Here is a 14,614-nt window from a genome sequence, read left to right on the forward strand (position 1 = left end):
TGTTCATTCGTTTATTCAAAAACATTGGCTTAGCATCTACGATGTGCCAGGCACTGGAAATAAAGCAGTGAAGAAGGCAAACAGAATCCCTGCTTTCCCAGAGCTTATGCTCCAGTGAGAAATGAGAGTCAATAAACAGCTAAACAAATAAATAAGAAAACACAAAATAAGAGTAAGTGCTGAAGACACATTAAAAATGGATAGCGTGGGCTTCCCTGGTGGCGCGGTGGTTGAGAGTCCGCCTGCCGATGCAGGGGACACGGGTTCGTGCCCCGGTCCGGGAAGATCCCACATGCCGTGGAGCTGCTGGGCCCGTGGGCCATGGCCGCTGAGCCTGCGCGTCTGGCGCCTGTGCTCCGCAAGCAACGGGAGAGGCCACAACAGTGGGAGGCCCGCGTACCACACACACAAAAAAGGATAGTGTGGTAGCATATGGTTTCTCTCCACGTGTGGATGGGCTTGGAGAGAGAAACCAGTAACAGCCAAAGGCAGAGACGAGTGGGAGAATCCCCCTTCTTTCTCTCCCTGTCATCCTTTAGCCATCGTCTGGCCAAATGTCCCTCAGAGCATGCACCCCCAGGGCCCCGAAGGTAAAGGTCTCTGTATTTGGTTTCCAGGAGAGCAGCACCCTCGGCTGAATTTTCAGTGGACAGGACACGCCACTTAATGTCCTTCCTGACCATGATGGGCCCCAGTCCCGACTGGAATGTGGGCCTGTCCGCAGAGGATCTGTGCACCAAAGAGTGCGGCTGGGTCCAGAAAGTGGTGCAGGACCTGATTCCCTGGGACGCTGGCACCGACAGTGGGGTGACCTATGAGGTACGTGTGCGCCTGGAGTGACAAACCTCCCCGAGCGTCTGCTCCTTGTCTGGCCCTGTTCTGGATGCCCTGGCCATGGAGGCGAGTCTGGCCCAGGCTCTGTACCAGATGAACTCACAGTGCGGTAGGGGAGCCCAGCATGGTCCCATCATCACATACTCACATGCTGTGTGACTCGGGCTCTGGGAAGTGTCCATGCAGCTGGTCAGGAGAGCACAGGAAGGGACTCTGCTGAAGAGCAGTTCACAGGTAAGCATTAAGGAACAGCAGGCAAAAGGCATGGAGGCAAAAAGAGAGAGAGAGAGAGAGAGAATGGGGAACTGCAGGAAGTTGACGTGTGTTAAACTGGGCCAGATTCCGAAGGTTTCTGGATGGCCAGGCTAAGAAGTTTGGATTCTCCTTTGAATGTCAATATTTTCCAGATATGGTCGGCACAGCAACTGCATCGAAATCTGGAATCATCAGAAAACCAGTGGTAGAGCAATCTAGAACAGACATTGGTAAACTATGGTTTGGGGGCAACCTGGAGTTTTCTAACCCAGCCTCACGCATTCAATCGCATGTTGTCTGGGGCTGCTTTCTCACTGCAACTGAGTTGAGTCGTTGCAACAGACACAGTTGGCCCACAAAGCCTAAAATATTTACCATCTGACCCTCCTCAGACAAGTTTGCCAACTCCTGGTCTAGTGGGAAGAACTCTGGATTCAGACCAACCTGGTTCAGCAATTTCCTAGCTGGAAATGGCTCTCTAAAACTCGGCATCTTCATCTGGGCATAATCCTACTGTGTACATGGGAGAATTTGAAAGTATAGATCTACAAATGTTCATGTACAACACATGGCATGAACAAAATTCTGTAAATATAAATAGCAGTTATACTTGTTAAATTCCTTTCAAGGTTTTTGTTCTGATCATATATCAAATCTTTGTGGTTTTTAACCAGTTTTATTTCCCACTCTCTGTATCTGTGTTTTCTCCACTGCAGTCACCCAACAAGCCCACAATTCCCCAGGAGAAAATCCGACCCCTGACCAGCCTGGACCATCCTCAGAGTCCTTTTTACGATCCAGAGGGCGGGTCCATCACTCAAGTAGCCAGAGTTGTCATTGAGAGAATCGCTCGGAAGGTACTGGGTTAGAGCTCACCCTGGCACAGACCCTTCCCATCAGGAGACCAGACCCCTTTCAGCTCTTGAATCATGCGGTCCCTGGCATATTCAGGATGTGGAATTCCTGGGCCTACCAGAGTTTCTAGAATGCAAATTATTCATAAGATATAAATGAGCAAAATGAACATGGTGGTACAGTTTGACGCTCAACCAAATGATGTGCTCCAGGGAACTAGGCTTCATCATGAATGCCATAATGAACTGCTGATGTCTGCCATGGGTCAGGAAGTGGGAAGTTGTGGCTTTACTGCCATTTCTTTAACCGGTCAGGTTGTAAAAGTGAGCCAGAACTCCGCCATGGCCTAGGATCTGTATACAGGGTTGGGCTTTCGATTTTATATCCTCTTTCATCTTTCCCCCACACTTTCCGTTCTTTAACGTGAGCCCTCCAAGTAAAATTCCTCTTGCAGGGGGAACAGTGCAATATTGTACCTGACAATGTTGACGATATTGTAGCAGACCTGGCTCCAGAAGAGAAAGATGAAGGTAAGTCATCTTCCTTTGTTGCGGGTGGCAACATAAATTGGGAACTAAACATACACTACCTTTTGAGAAAGCAATTTGCTAACATGTTTTAAAAGTCACAAATATATCCTTTGATTTGGTAATCCCTTCTTTGTGGATTTCTGCTTGAAATATAATTCAAAACAAGGCCAAGGCTAGGCACAAAGTCTAAGGGAATTCGTGAAGGTATGACACTGGAATATATATTCAACAGTATCAGGCAAATGGCATTTGCACAGGCTTCACGGATGACTCTCTGCTTTGATTCTCTCACTATCCTGTGAGGCAGGAGTGGGTCCATCCACTTCCCCAGCAAGGAAAGTGAGCCCAGACCCTACAGTCAGGAGGCGGTGGCAGAGCCCTGGCTTCAGCTCAAGTTCTCTCATAGGATCTGGAGCCAGACAAGCTGGGCTCTCCTCCTGTGGCCCTGGGCAAGAGGCCCACCTTTCTACCAGTTTCCTCAACTGTAAAATGGGGATAATAGAAGAACCCGCCTTGTAGAGAGCTGTGGTAAGGAGCTAACGGGATAAGACAAATACGGTTCTTAGAATGATGCTGGCACATGATAAGTGCTCAGTGAACAGTAGCCACCCTTATTCTCATCATGACACTGTCTGGGTCACTGGGAAGATGAGCAACACCACACGAAAAAACCTGTGTTTCCCCCAAATTGCCTGTGATTTGCCTGCATTTGTGTGGAAACGATGTCTGCCAGGGTGAGGGGCTTGTGTTTATGTGTTGAGGGGAAGAGACAGTAAGACAATCTTTCCTTATTAAGTTACTTAGATTTTTATTAGTGGAATGCCCAAACTATAATTTTGAAAGGCAAGTGAATGGCTGCTTGCATCCCCGGAGTACCCAGGCTCCCGGAGGCTGGGCAGACAGCGGGGATTTTCTTGTCCCCGCGTGAGCTCGTCTGGGGAGAGAGGGCCAGTCACAGCTTCCACAGGCTCCCAGGAAAACCATGTCACATACTCTTTCCAGATGACACCCCCGAAACCTGCATCTACTCGAACTGGTCCCCGTGGTCCGCCTGCAGCTCTTCCACCTGCGACAAAGGCAAGCGGATGCGGCAGCGCATGCTGAAGGCGCAGCTGGACCTCAGTGTCCCCTGTCCCGACACCCAGGACTTTCAGCCCTGCACGGGCCCGGGCTGCAGCGATGAAGGTGACGAGACACCCAGGCTCAGGAAGGGAGGGTCCTGCCTGGCCGTGCCAGCCTCTCATAGCTGGTCAGGTAGCACCCCCCCAGTGGGGCACTAGGACCCTGACTGTATTTGTCAGTGGGAACCACCAAGGGCAGACTCCCATGTCCAACAGTATCTTGAGGGCTGTGAACACAGACATGTCTTAGGACATCAAAAGAATTGAGATTAACTGACCCCCCCACCATACCCCCCAGCCATGGAAGAAAAGAGACACAAGTTACTGAAGAGCTAGCACACATCTTACTTATGACAAACAACAGATAGCAAGCTGCCTGCTTCTGGGCCTTAACTTCAACCTCTTTTTAAGAAACAGGTGAACAGCTTGGCCAAGATTGAATCTAAATCATTGCCCTAATTCTGTGTCATTCGTGGACCCCGTGCACGTCCTACCTCAGCCTGGGTCAGAGCCCTCAGTTCCTTGCGTCAGGACCTTTGGACTGACTGCAGCAATTCTGTAACTGGTCAAAGGTCAGGCTTGAACTATAAGCTTGAACCACCCATGTCACGATGGCTCAGGCTTCAACATGGCACTACTCTGATTGCTGTGCAAAGGCCAGCTGCCTACTTTCCAGTGTACACTTCCTCTCTCTGACTGAACAGATCTATACTCTGTGCTCTGATCTTAACTGTCTCAGAGGTGTAACAAGGCAAAAGGAAGGAATGTATAGACTGGGCTGGTTTATGGCAGCAAGAAAACCATTTCCAAGCTGAGGATAACTGAAGAAAGCTCACCCACCACTGCAGGTCATTGACTCTGGCTCTTCCTGGGGCACAGTCTTAAATACCTCTCCTGGCTGCACTCCACAGTGGTTTATTGCTGTTTGTGCCCATGATAAGGCACTTCAGAAAGGAGTGAACCCTGCATGCACAGGCCATGCCTACGAACAGGCAGGCAGGAAGTTGTGACAGGACTGGCAACGCTGGAGGCTTTCTCTTTCTTGGGGTTGAGGGGAGGCAGATGGGTGGGCTGTCTGTGGCCTGCAGTGGGAAATGAGATCTTTAACCACCCCCTCTACAGGGGTGGAGTTCAGGTGGCTCCCAGGAGGTAATGACAATTCTGAAACATGTTGGGCTCTGCCTGGTGGTGTAGTTTTGGTGGTACACAGCATCAAGTTGACCAACTTAACTATTTTTAATTGTACAGTTCAGTGGTATTGTGTACACACACACACACACACACACGCACACAACCATCACCACCCTCTATCTCCAGAACTCCTTTCATCTCGCAAAACAAACTGTAGACCCATTAACCACTAACTCTCCATTCCCCCAACCCCTGGCAACCACCGTTCTACTTTCTAAGAACTGACCATTCTAGGTATCTCATATAAGTGGAATCATACAGTATTTGTCTTTTTGTGACTGGCTTATTTCACTCAGCATAATGTCTGCAGGTTCATCCACATTGTAGGACGTGTCAGAATTTCCCTGTGTCTGATGTGGGTTCCAGCCATCTTTATTACTGCACCGCCAGCAAGCACTGTCTAGCAACACTGTCCACAGGTTCAGTAACAATGTGTAGGCATCATCCATGTGCACGTGACAGCCTGCGGACATGTGCAGGAGGCTTCACACTCTGACTTCAGTCCTTCTTTCTAGCTTCATCTCCCAGTGCCACACACAGTACACTCGGTACAGGTTATTGCAGGAGCTGTTCCCTTCACCTTAAATACAGATATTCTCTACCCAACAAAAGTGCACTCAGATGTGCCCTCTTCTGTGAAATCTCACCCAGAACTCCAAGGAGCGTCCCCATTCCAATCCACTGGGCTTATGTCTGTTTTGCAGTTTATGTGCCCATCTCTCGTTCTGGAGTAGATCAAAATCCGTATCTTACACATCTCTTTAACCTCAGTACATACCACTAAGCAATCAGTAAAGATTTACTGACCTGAGTAAATGGATGGGTGGACGGATGACTTCATTTCCCTCTTCTTTAGAACAGGCAAACACACATACACACACACTCCTATCCATCCAACCATCTTTCAAATGTGTCGTCACGAGACAAGGAGTAATCACGAGTGCTCCGTGCACCTGGAAAAAAGCACTTCCTTTAAAGAACAATTCCTAGTTTAAAGATGTGTGCCGTTTATGTCGACTTCCATCCTCAACTGCCTAACTGCCCCTGAATGCCACCTGGCCTTCTTGACGCCCGCCTTTGGGGAGTTCGGTTAGTCGTGCGGATCCTGGCGTCGTGGCGCCCGGTCTGCAGTATCTGCTCCTGTGTTGCAGACGGCTCCACCTGCACCATGTCCGAGTGGATCACCTGGTCGCCCTGCAGCATCTCCTGCGGCACTGGCATGCGGTCCCGGGAGAGGTACGTGAAGCAGTTCCCGGAGGACGGCTCCGTGTGCACGCTGCCCACTGAGGAGACGGAGAAGTGCACGGTCAACGAGGAGTGCTGTGAGTGGGGTGCCGGGCGGGAGGGGCGGGCGCGGGGCTCTCGAGGCTGCCAAGGCGACGCTAAACACTGCCGGACTTCCCAGCTCCCAGCAGCTGCCTGATGACCGAGTGGGGCGAGTGGGACGAGTGCAGCGCCACCTGCGGGATGGGCATGAAGAAGCGGCACCGCATGGTCAAGATGAGCCCGGCGGACGGCTCCATGTGCAAGGCTGAGACGTCTCAGGCAGAGAAGTGCATGATGCCCGAGTGCCGTGAGTGGGCGTGGGAGAGGGGACAGAGGACCACAGCAGCCCTTACTATTACCACTGTCAAGGCTGGGCAGGTGCAAGAGGAAATATGGACCCCCCCCCCCTTCCTTGCAGGGCACTTCTAGGAGCGAGAGCTATAGGTGTGAGGACATCATCCAGACCCAGAGAGTGGCCTCCTTTGAGAGGCATTCTGAGCAATGCTGGGGTGGCAAACTGGTGGCCTCTGGATAGAATTCACCTGTAGCTGTGTTTTATAGGGCCCCATAGTATCTTTTTTTTGGAGGGGGGGAATACATGTAGGCAGGTTGTGCATTCCTCAAGTCATCACAGACCCCCTCATTCTCGTTCTATGTGGGGACTTGCCTGTGGCCTCATAAAGCATTACAACCCCTCCTCTACACACAGATGCACACAGGCCCACACATCACTACACAGATGTACACACACAGCCAAGTACATACACATTCTAGCGATTTCAGCACCAAAGTGTCCAAAAACACATCATTGAGCCTATCTTTTAGTGCATGGTTCTTGGGGCACGTGGGATGTTTCTGTCTCTAGTAAGATCCTACTCAGACCCTCACGGGTGTTTCAAGTGGGACTTGTGTATTCCTATTACTGAGCCACATCTGATGCCACATCATGAGCACCAGCTGGATCAGAGGAGATGCAGGAGAGTGACAACAGCAGCAGTTAGTGGCCTGTGGAGCCACTCCTGGTCCCGGGGCGGGGGGGTTACTTCAGTTATCTGAACCCATTGGTCAATTTCACTTTACTCAAGGGGCTTGAGTAGGGGACAAAGGGTACAGGGCACCAGATCAAAGAAAGCAAAGGGAGCCTGTTCTCAGTGGCAAACCTGGCTCTTGGTCTAGACACCATCCCCTGCTTGCTGTCCCCGTGGTCCGAGTGGAGCGACTGCAGCGTGACCTGTGGGAAGGGCATGCGGACCCGCCAGCGGATGCTCAAGTCTCTAGCGGAACTCGGGGACTGTAATGAGGCGCTGGAGCAAGTGGAAAAGTGCATGCTGCCCGAGTGCCGTAAGTCCTAGAGCTCCTGGAAGGCACCTCTCCCCTCCTCTCCTTCTGCTAACCAGCCCTGTGCTAGCTCGTACAGTTATGACTGTTTGCTGGGCCCTGCATCTCTGTGTTAGCAAAGTTATTTAAACTCTCAATCTTCTCAGTAGTAAAAGGGGATCCCACTAACCATCTACAAAACACCCAAATTGTAAATGGCTGTGAAGTCTAAACAGGAGGCTTAGATGGAAAACAGTACAGGCTCAATAAAATGTATTTCATAGTTCTCCACCCCCCCAAGTTAGAGGCTTGTCTGGCCCATGGGGTTTTCCAAGCTTTTTAATTCTGTTCCTCCTCCCTGTGACCAGTTTATTTACCCATGACCAAAGGGTAGACTTTAAACCAGTGACTCCTGTACCTTTGCAGCCTTGATAAGAAGACAGGCCAGCAAGTCAACAAGCTCAAAAGCTGCATGCCCACCCTCATCTCCTCTCAAATCTCACAGAGATTTGAGAGGAGATGAGGGTGAATTTATTATCTGGGGACTAATTTCCAAGGAGAGCCCCTTTTTTCTGGCTAGTCTTCCATGAGAGCTTCCCTTTCAGGTGGTGGAAAGTCAGACACACTTGCTAAGACCTGTTTTCGGGCTTTCTCTGAAATGCACTTGCAGCCTTCTGTGCTTCCTCCCCTTACTCAGGCTGCGTGCCTGGGGACAGGTCCTAGCTCTGTCCCTTACTGGCTGCGTAAACTTCAGCACACTACTTAGCATCCCTGTCCCTCATCTGTAAAATAGTGAGAAAAACCTCCTAGGTTGCTCTGAGAATTACACCACATAATTGGTACAAAGTGCCGAGCACTGGACTTGGGAAGTGCAGACCTCCACCAATGTTACATATTACAGTTCCTGAGCCGTTTTAGCCCAAGTCATGTGTGGAGATGACCCAGACCGTCAAACTAAACAAAGCCTTGGGCTTTTACTAAGATCTACCCCGTGTTCAACACAGCTCACCAGAGCTGGGGCTCCAGAATGTTCTGAGACACTGTTACTGACTTAAACAAAACTCTGTATCCACAGGGTCCACTGAATTGAAGGGAGAAGAAAAAGAACATTTATGGAACACTTACTGTGGGCCAGAAACTGGGCTGAGAGCATTACTTAATTCTCACAACCTAATGAGAAAAATAACATTATCCCCATGCTGCAGATGGGAAAGCTGCCTGAGCTCCCACAGGGAGAAAAGGCCTAAGACCATGAACAAAATGAGCTTTTCCTAGATCCATCCAGCCGGGCCCTCACTTTGCAAGGGAAGCAGAGTTTGGAAATCATTTGCCTCCCTAGGAAGCATCCTGAGAATCACTCTAATGGGTTAGCTTTCGTCCACATTTGTGAGATGCTGGCTTAATGAGAAGACTGTGCTGGATCTCTTACCATGACAAACCATGACACCACTTGCTACTGCCCCTCTTCTCTACTGAATTTCCTATTTCTGACTCCTGTGTTTTTTGCAGACTGCCATACATAAGCCCCAGGATGATATCGAGAACAAGAAACACTGCCTGGGTCTTACTGCAGAAGTCACAATGTCCTTAGTATTAGTCCACGGGGGCAGCTCTGGAAAATGGCACCAGTGAACTGTGCCTTCCCTCAGAAAATCAGGGTCCTTGGCTGTGGGAAGCTAGTCTGTGCCACTTGAGGCTAATTTGACAATATTCTAGAAGCTTAGAGAGCAAGGCAAGAGGTTTTGAACTAATCTTCAAGGTCCCCCCAAAAGCCTCCTCAAATCATAAAGAGGGCGTAGCATGTGGGTTTTGATCTGGGCACCAATCCTGCATCTACTGCTTACCAACCGTGTGGGCTGGATAAAGTCAGTCTGCCTCTTGGAGCCTCAGTTTCTTCTTCTGTAAAACGGGGTAACAGCACCTGCTTTGCATTTCCCATAGGCTTGTGTTGAGATGTTCAAAGGAGAGTATAAGTGACCGTATCTTGGGGGCTTCCCCAGTGGCGCAGCGGTTGAGAGTCCGCCTGCCGATGCAGGGGACACAGGTTCGTGCCCCGGTCCGGGAAGATCCCACATGCCACGGAGCGGCTGGGCCCGTGAGCCATGGCCGCTGAGCCTGTGCATCAGGACAGAGCCTGTGCTCCGCAACGGGAGAGGCCACAACAGTGAGAGGCCCGCGTACCGTAAAAAAAAAAAAACAAAAATAAGTGACCGTATCTTGTTTCAGACATGAGATATACTCACGCCCATCTGTGTCTTGCCAGCCATTGACTGTGAGCTCACCGAGTGGTCCCAGTGGTCGGAATGTAACAAGTCATGTGGGAAAGGCCACATGATTCGAACCCGCACGATCCAGATGGAGCCTCAGTTTGGAGGTGCACCCTGCCTGGAGACACTGCAGCGGAAAAAGTGCCGCATCCGGAAATGCCTCCGAAATCCATCCATCCAGAAGCTGCGCTGGAGGGAGGCCCGAGAGAGCCGGCGGAGTGAGCAGCTGAGGGAGGAGTCCGACGGGGACCAGTTTCCAGGTACTGCCAAGTGTGAGGCTGGCGTTCAGGGAGATGTCAAAGCAGAGTGGGTCTGGAAGAACTTGTAGGAGTTTGCCAGTAAAACAAGGGCATGCCAGGCAGCAGGAGTAGTCATTACAATGGCACTGAGATACCAAAGAGCAAGATATGTTCAAGTAGTAAGTGGAAGGCAGAAGGAACACAGAGTATGGCAGAGGTGGGGCAGGAAACCAAGCTGGAGAGGTAGGGTAGGGACCAGACCATGAAAGGCCTGCTGATGACTTGATTCTGTAGGTGAAGGTTTTAAGCAACAGCGTGACTTTAACAGGCCTGTGCTGAGTGGTTTGGAGGTGGCAAAAACAGAGGCACAGAGGCTGGTTAAGTTTACTCTGTAGCCCAAGAGAGAGATTGTGTCCCCCCTCCTCCTGCATAACTGAAGGAGTTCCAGGACTTTAAAAAAAAAAAAGATCCCACCTAGAGCTTCACTGCTGAATAAGCTGATCCAAGCCAAGAGTGAGTGCGACATCATCAGCAAAATGGTGAAATGGTAGTTGGGAAGATCCGTGGTCAGTCTTGGGTCCAGGCCAATTGATGCCGGTCTTTGGATTCCCTGGAGTGGGTAAGGAAGGTGCCGCGTATACGTCAAGGTTAATGGGTTTCTATTTTTAAAGGTGCAGCTCAAATCACCCCTTTTTTTTTCTTTTCTCTTCTCTTCCTTAAGACATTACAGCTCCATCTAGGACTAGAGAAGTGCAGATATGCGGAGCTACCTCAAGTTCACTATCTTTCCACTAGGGAGCTGTTCCCATATCAAAATGTTGTCTAGGGCTTCCCTGGTGGCGCAGTGGTTGAGAGTCCTCCTGCCGATGCGGGGGACATGGGTTCATGCCCCGGTCCGGGAAGATCCCACATGCCGCGGAGTGTCTGGGCCCGTGAGCCATGGCCGCTGAGCCTGCGCGTCCGGAGCCCGTGCTCCACAAGGGGAGAGGCCACAGCAGTGAGAGGCCCGCGTACCGCAAAAAAAAAAAAAAAAAAAAAGTTGTCTATTGCACATGGCAGTCAGTTGGCCAGTCAACAAACATTATGCCCAACTATGTTCCAGGCAGGCACTATGACATAAAGCTCAGCGTAGTATTGACTGGATAATCATAAATGTAATTAATTGGATCTACAATGGAGTAATGTATAGAGTGCTATGGAAGCACTGTTGTTTTTTTTTTTTTAAAGATCTCACCTTGGGGTCAGGGAAGTTTTCTTTGAGAAAGTCATGTCTGTTTACACAGGAAAAATAATCAATTGTACCTGAGTTAACTTAGTACTTGAGAGGCTAAGTACCTGGGGGAGCAAAGCATAAGAGAGAGTGGTTAACTGCTCCTTGAGTGGCTGCAGCATTAACAAGCCACCCCAAAACAAACAAGTTGCTACTGTCAGGTGGTGGCTCAGCTGGGGCTGGAAGGTCTAGATTGGCCTCACCTGTGTTTCTGGAGCCTTTCTCCACTTGGTCTCTCCAGCAGATAGCCAGGCTTGCTTGCATAGTGGTGGAAAGGTTCCCGACAACTATTTTCAAGCCGTGTTTGCTCATGTCCCATTGGCCAAAAGCAAGTCATAGAGCCAAGCCCAGATTCAAGAGGTGGAGAAGCAGACTCTGCCCCTCAATGGGGAAGAGCTGCAAAGTATTTATGGCCAATTTCTGCAGTCTGTCACGTATAAGCTAACAGTCCCTAATAAGGACTCTAGCCATTATTTAATTCAACAAATCGTTACATACAAGAGCAGAAAAGCCCAGACAACCAACTAAGTTTGACAGCTGTTTACTGGAGTTCAGCTTCCTTGTTCTTTCCTCGTGTCTGCTGGCCTAACCAGGTCTTCTCATGCTTTCAGGCTGCAGGATGCGCCCATGGACAGCCTGGTCAGAATGCACCAAACTGTGTGGAGGCGGGATCCAGGAACGCTACATGACTGTAAAGAAAAGGTTCAAAAGCTCCCAGTTTACCAGCTGCAAAGACAAGAAGGAGATCAGAGCATGCCATGTCCACCCGTGTTAACAAGGGTACACGTTTCCCAGGGCTGCACTCTAGACCCCTCAGAGTCACCAATGGCTGGATTGTTTGTTTGCTTGTTTGTTTAAGGCAATTTAAATCGTGTACACTAGTTTTCATTTCTGCAGTGTGGTCTGCCCAGTAGTCTTGTGGATGCCAGGGACATCCTTCTGTACACTTCTTGGTGGGCACAGACTGAGGGGGTGCTCCCTCATCCTCAGCCAGCCCTCATCCAGCACGAGTAGTGTCAGCCACCTGTACTGAATGGAAACGTGTCCCTCTGGAGCACCCACCTGGGTGGCAGGAAAAAGACCCCGGCCTCCTGCACACGGAGAGGCAACTGTCTGCAGATGACTCTGTGCCTGGTGCCGGGGCGCAGCATGGGGGAGACAGTCCCCGTCAGGTGGAGTGCAGATTCCCCTCATTCTCGTCTGGCCTGCTCCCTCTTGCAGGAAACTATTGTTTGCTCGTCTCTTCTCATTTAGTGGAACTTTAGGGCCCGTTGTTGAGTCTCCTCAGTCATCAACAGTTCTTGGGGAAAACAGCTGGCAGACATGAAGAGAAGCACTGATGGTGGGTGGCTTTTCTTCTTTCACCGAGAAATGCGTATGTATCTCAACCCCTAATATTGGTTCTTGATGCCCCAGAGGAAAGAAATGATGGCTACTTTATTTGAACATAAAGTAACCAGTTCTTATACCTGAGGTAAAAGGTAGTAAGTCTAGAGATCATTTTTCCCTTCTTTTTGGGGTTTTGGACACAATTCTCTTAGGAAGCCAGCCTTACGAACCTTCTGATGTTAGATCCTGACTAGAACCAAGGCCAAGGCAGCAAAACTAGCCTCTATAAGCAGTCCCAAACCTGAGTTTTTAAAATCTTCCGACACAGACTTTTAAGTTCTCAAACCAGTTTTTAACAAGAAAACATTTTTTCAGTTATGCAAACATTTTGTTAAATCTGTCTGCAGCCCACCAAGCCAGTCCTTCAACAGAAATACTATCTCTGTACTTGAGAGGGTTTCTTAGAAAAAGTGTTTCAGAGGCCAAGAAAGACGACAAATCTAGGGAGAAAGGAATGTTGCAGAATCAAGCTTGGCCGTAAAATCTGGTGGGAAGTCAAACCTACGTCAGCCCTCCACACCAGGGGTCTGGTCCTCTGACACAACCATAGAGAAAGATCATGGTTTTCCATCCCCTTCCGAGCACTCATAAGCACACCAAATTCAGGGAGACTGACTATCAAGGATTAGTGTAAAAGGTCATTTTACCGAGTTGCGTCCATCAGCAGTTGTTACTCATTCATTGTTAAAATTACCGTTTCATTTCTGTTGCAGGCCTTCTTTATCGTGCTTAATCCAAATATGTACCATGGATGAGATGCATACACTGCTTTGAATACACTACTTTAAGAATCTGCATTAAACACATCAGGATATTCCAAACACAACATATATATATGCTATAGCCTTGAATCTGTACTATTTTCTTTAACACAAGAGAGAATGTTCAATAAAAAACTCATTGGGTCTGTCTTTTGTGTTTTAGTTTTAAACTAATTCAGTGTTCAGAAGGTTGGGTCCTTTTAACAAACAATTGTTTCCATTTCAATCAGAGTCCGCAAAGGATATGCCTTTTGCACCCTCATTCTGGAGGGACCACTATTACCAATTCCTGAGCTCTCTGGAGGTTTGAGTTGTTTCCAACGTTATTTTTTAAATCCTTAAGTGAACTGCTTTCTCCTTCCACAAAGCAGCACAAAATTTAAAGAAATAAGAAGTTTAATTTCTACTTGGACAAAAAAAAGTCCTCATACAGAATCTGCTCGCTTTTGCAACACTACTCTTAGCTACCCAGACGCATCCTTCCTCTCAACCCATGAAAATCATCAAAGTTCCATATAATGTATATTCCTAAGTAACTCTAAGGACAAGCCACCCTAGTAGCTCATGTTCTTATTTGGTCCCATTTTTAATCCAAATTTTGGAGACTTAAAACCAGGCACCTGGTTAATGGCTGAGAATGGGTAACATGTTTCTTGTTACATAAGTGTTAACTCTTTCTTTTTTTGTTTGCAAGGGGGAATTTTTAAGAAACATCAAATCTTTCTTACCAAAGTCTTGTGTTAGGTGGTTTATAGTTTCTCCGGCTAACCAATCATTTTGGAAATAAAGACTTTTTACTACAAAAATGAAATTTGTTTGGACTTGAGATACCTGAGATAGTAAACAGATCATAAGACACCCAGTTAAAAATTGCCATATAAAGAACAACTGTAATTGTTGTGTATATTTTTTTCATCAATGCCAAACCACTTGGACGCCAATTTACATCCACATTTTAAGATGAAAATAAGTTCAGCGATATATTCCCCAACCAGACATGGGGTCACTCACCTGTCACCTTGCCAATGCATTATTTGAAGGAAATCTGTTGTAGCAAATAAGAATAAAGCCTGGGCTTCTTCAGACCCAGAATTGAAAAAATTTAAACAATTTTGTGCTTTTTTTAATTTGAACTTTGTGTATTAAACGTGTTTTAGGCATAGTCAAGGTCTGTGTACTTCGTCCAGGAAGTAAGGATACATTACACATTCTCACATGACAACAATTCTCCAGAAACTTAGTCCAGGTCAAGTCCATGGCTAAAACGGCAAGACAAAAATTCACAATGTCAAATTATTTCTGTGACCTAACAGCCCATG

The 14,614-nt window shown here is 48.4% G+C and overlaps 1 protein-coding gene across 1 annotated transcript in view; it reads left to right on the plus strand.

Annotated features, from left to right (window-relative positions):
- Window positions 1–13,398, plus strand: part of SPON1 (spondin 1) — a 273,019-nt gene extending 259,621 nt beyond the window's left edge. Inside the window, exons 8-16 of the mRNA XM_065881683.1 lie at window positions 618–819; window positions 1,806–1,946; window positions 2,399–2,474; window positions 3,477–3,659; window positions 5,938–6,108; window positions 6,192–6,359; window positions 7,229–7,393; window positions 9,633–9,896; window positions 11,757–13,398. Coding sequence (XP_065737755.1) covers window positions 618–819; window positions 1,806–1,946; window positions 2,399–2,474; window positions 3,477–3,659; window positions 5,938–6,108; window positions 6,192–6,359; window positions 7,229–7,393; window positions 9,633–9,896; window positions 11,757–11,920 — 1,534 coding nt within the window. The 3' untranslated portion in view covers window positions 11,921–13,398. The remainder of the gene's footprint in view (window positions 1–617; window positions 820–1,805; window positions 1,947–2,398; window positions 2,475–3,476; window positions 3,660–5,937; window positions 6,109–6,191; window positions 6,360–7,228; window positions 7,394–9,632; window positions 9,897–11,756) is intronic.
- Window positions 13,399–14,614: the final 1,216 nt, after the last annotated feature.

The sequence above is a fragment of the Phocoena phocoena genome, chromosome 8 (genome assembly GCF_963924675.1).
Source record: "Phocoena phocoena chromosome 8, mPhoPho1.1, whole genome shotgun sequence".
In the NCBI taxonomy this organism is placed as follows: Eukaryota; Metazoa; Chordata; class Mammalia; order Artiodactyla; family Phocoenidae; genus Phocoena; species Phocoena phocoena.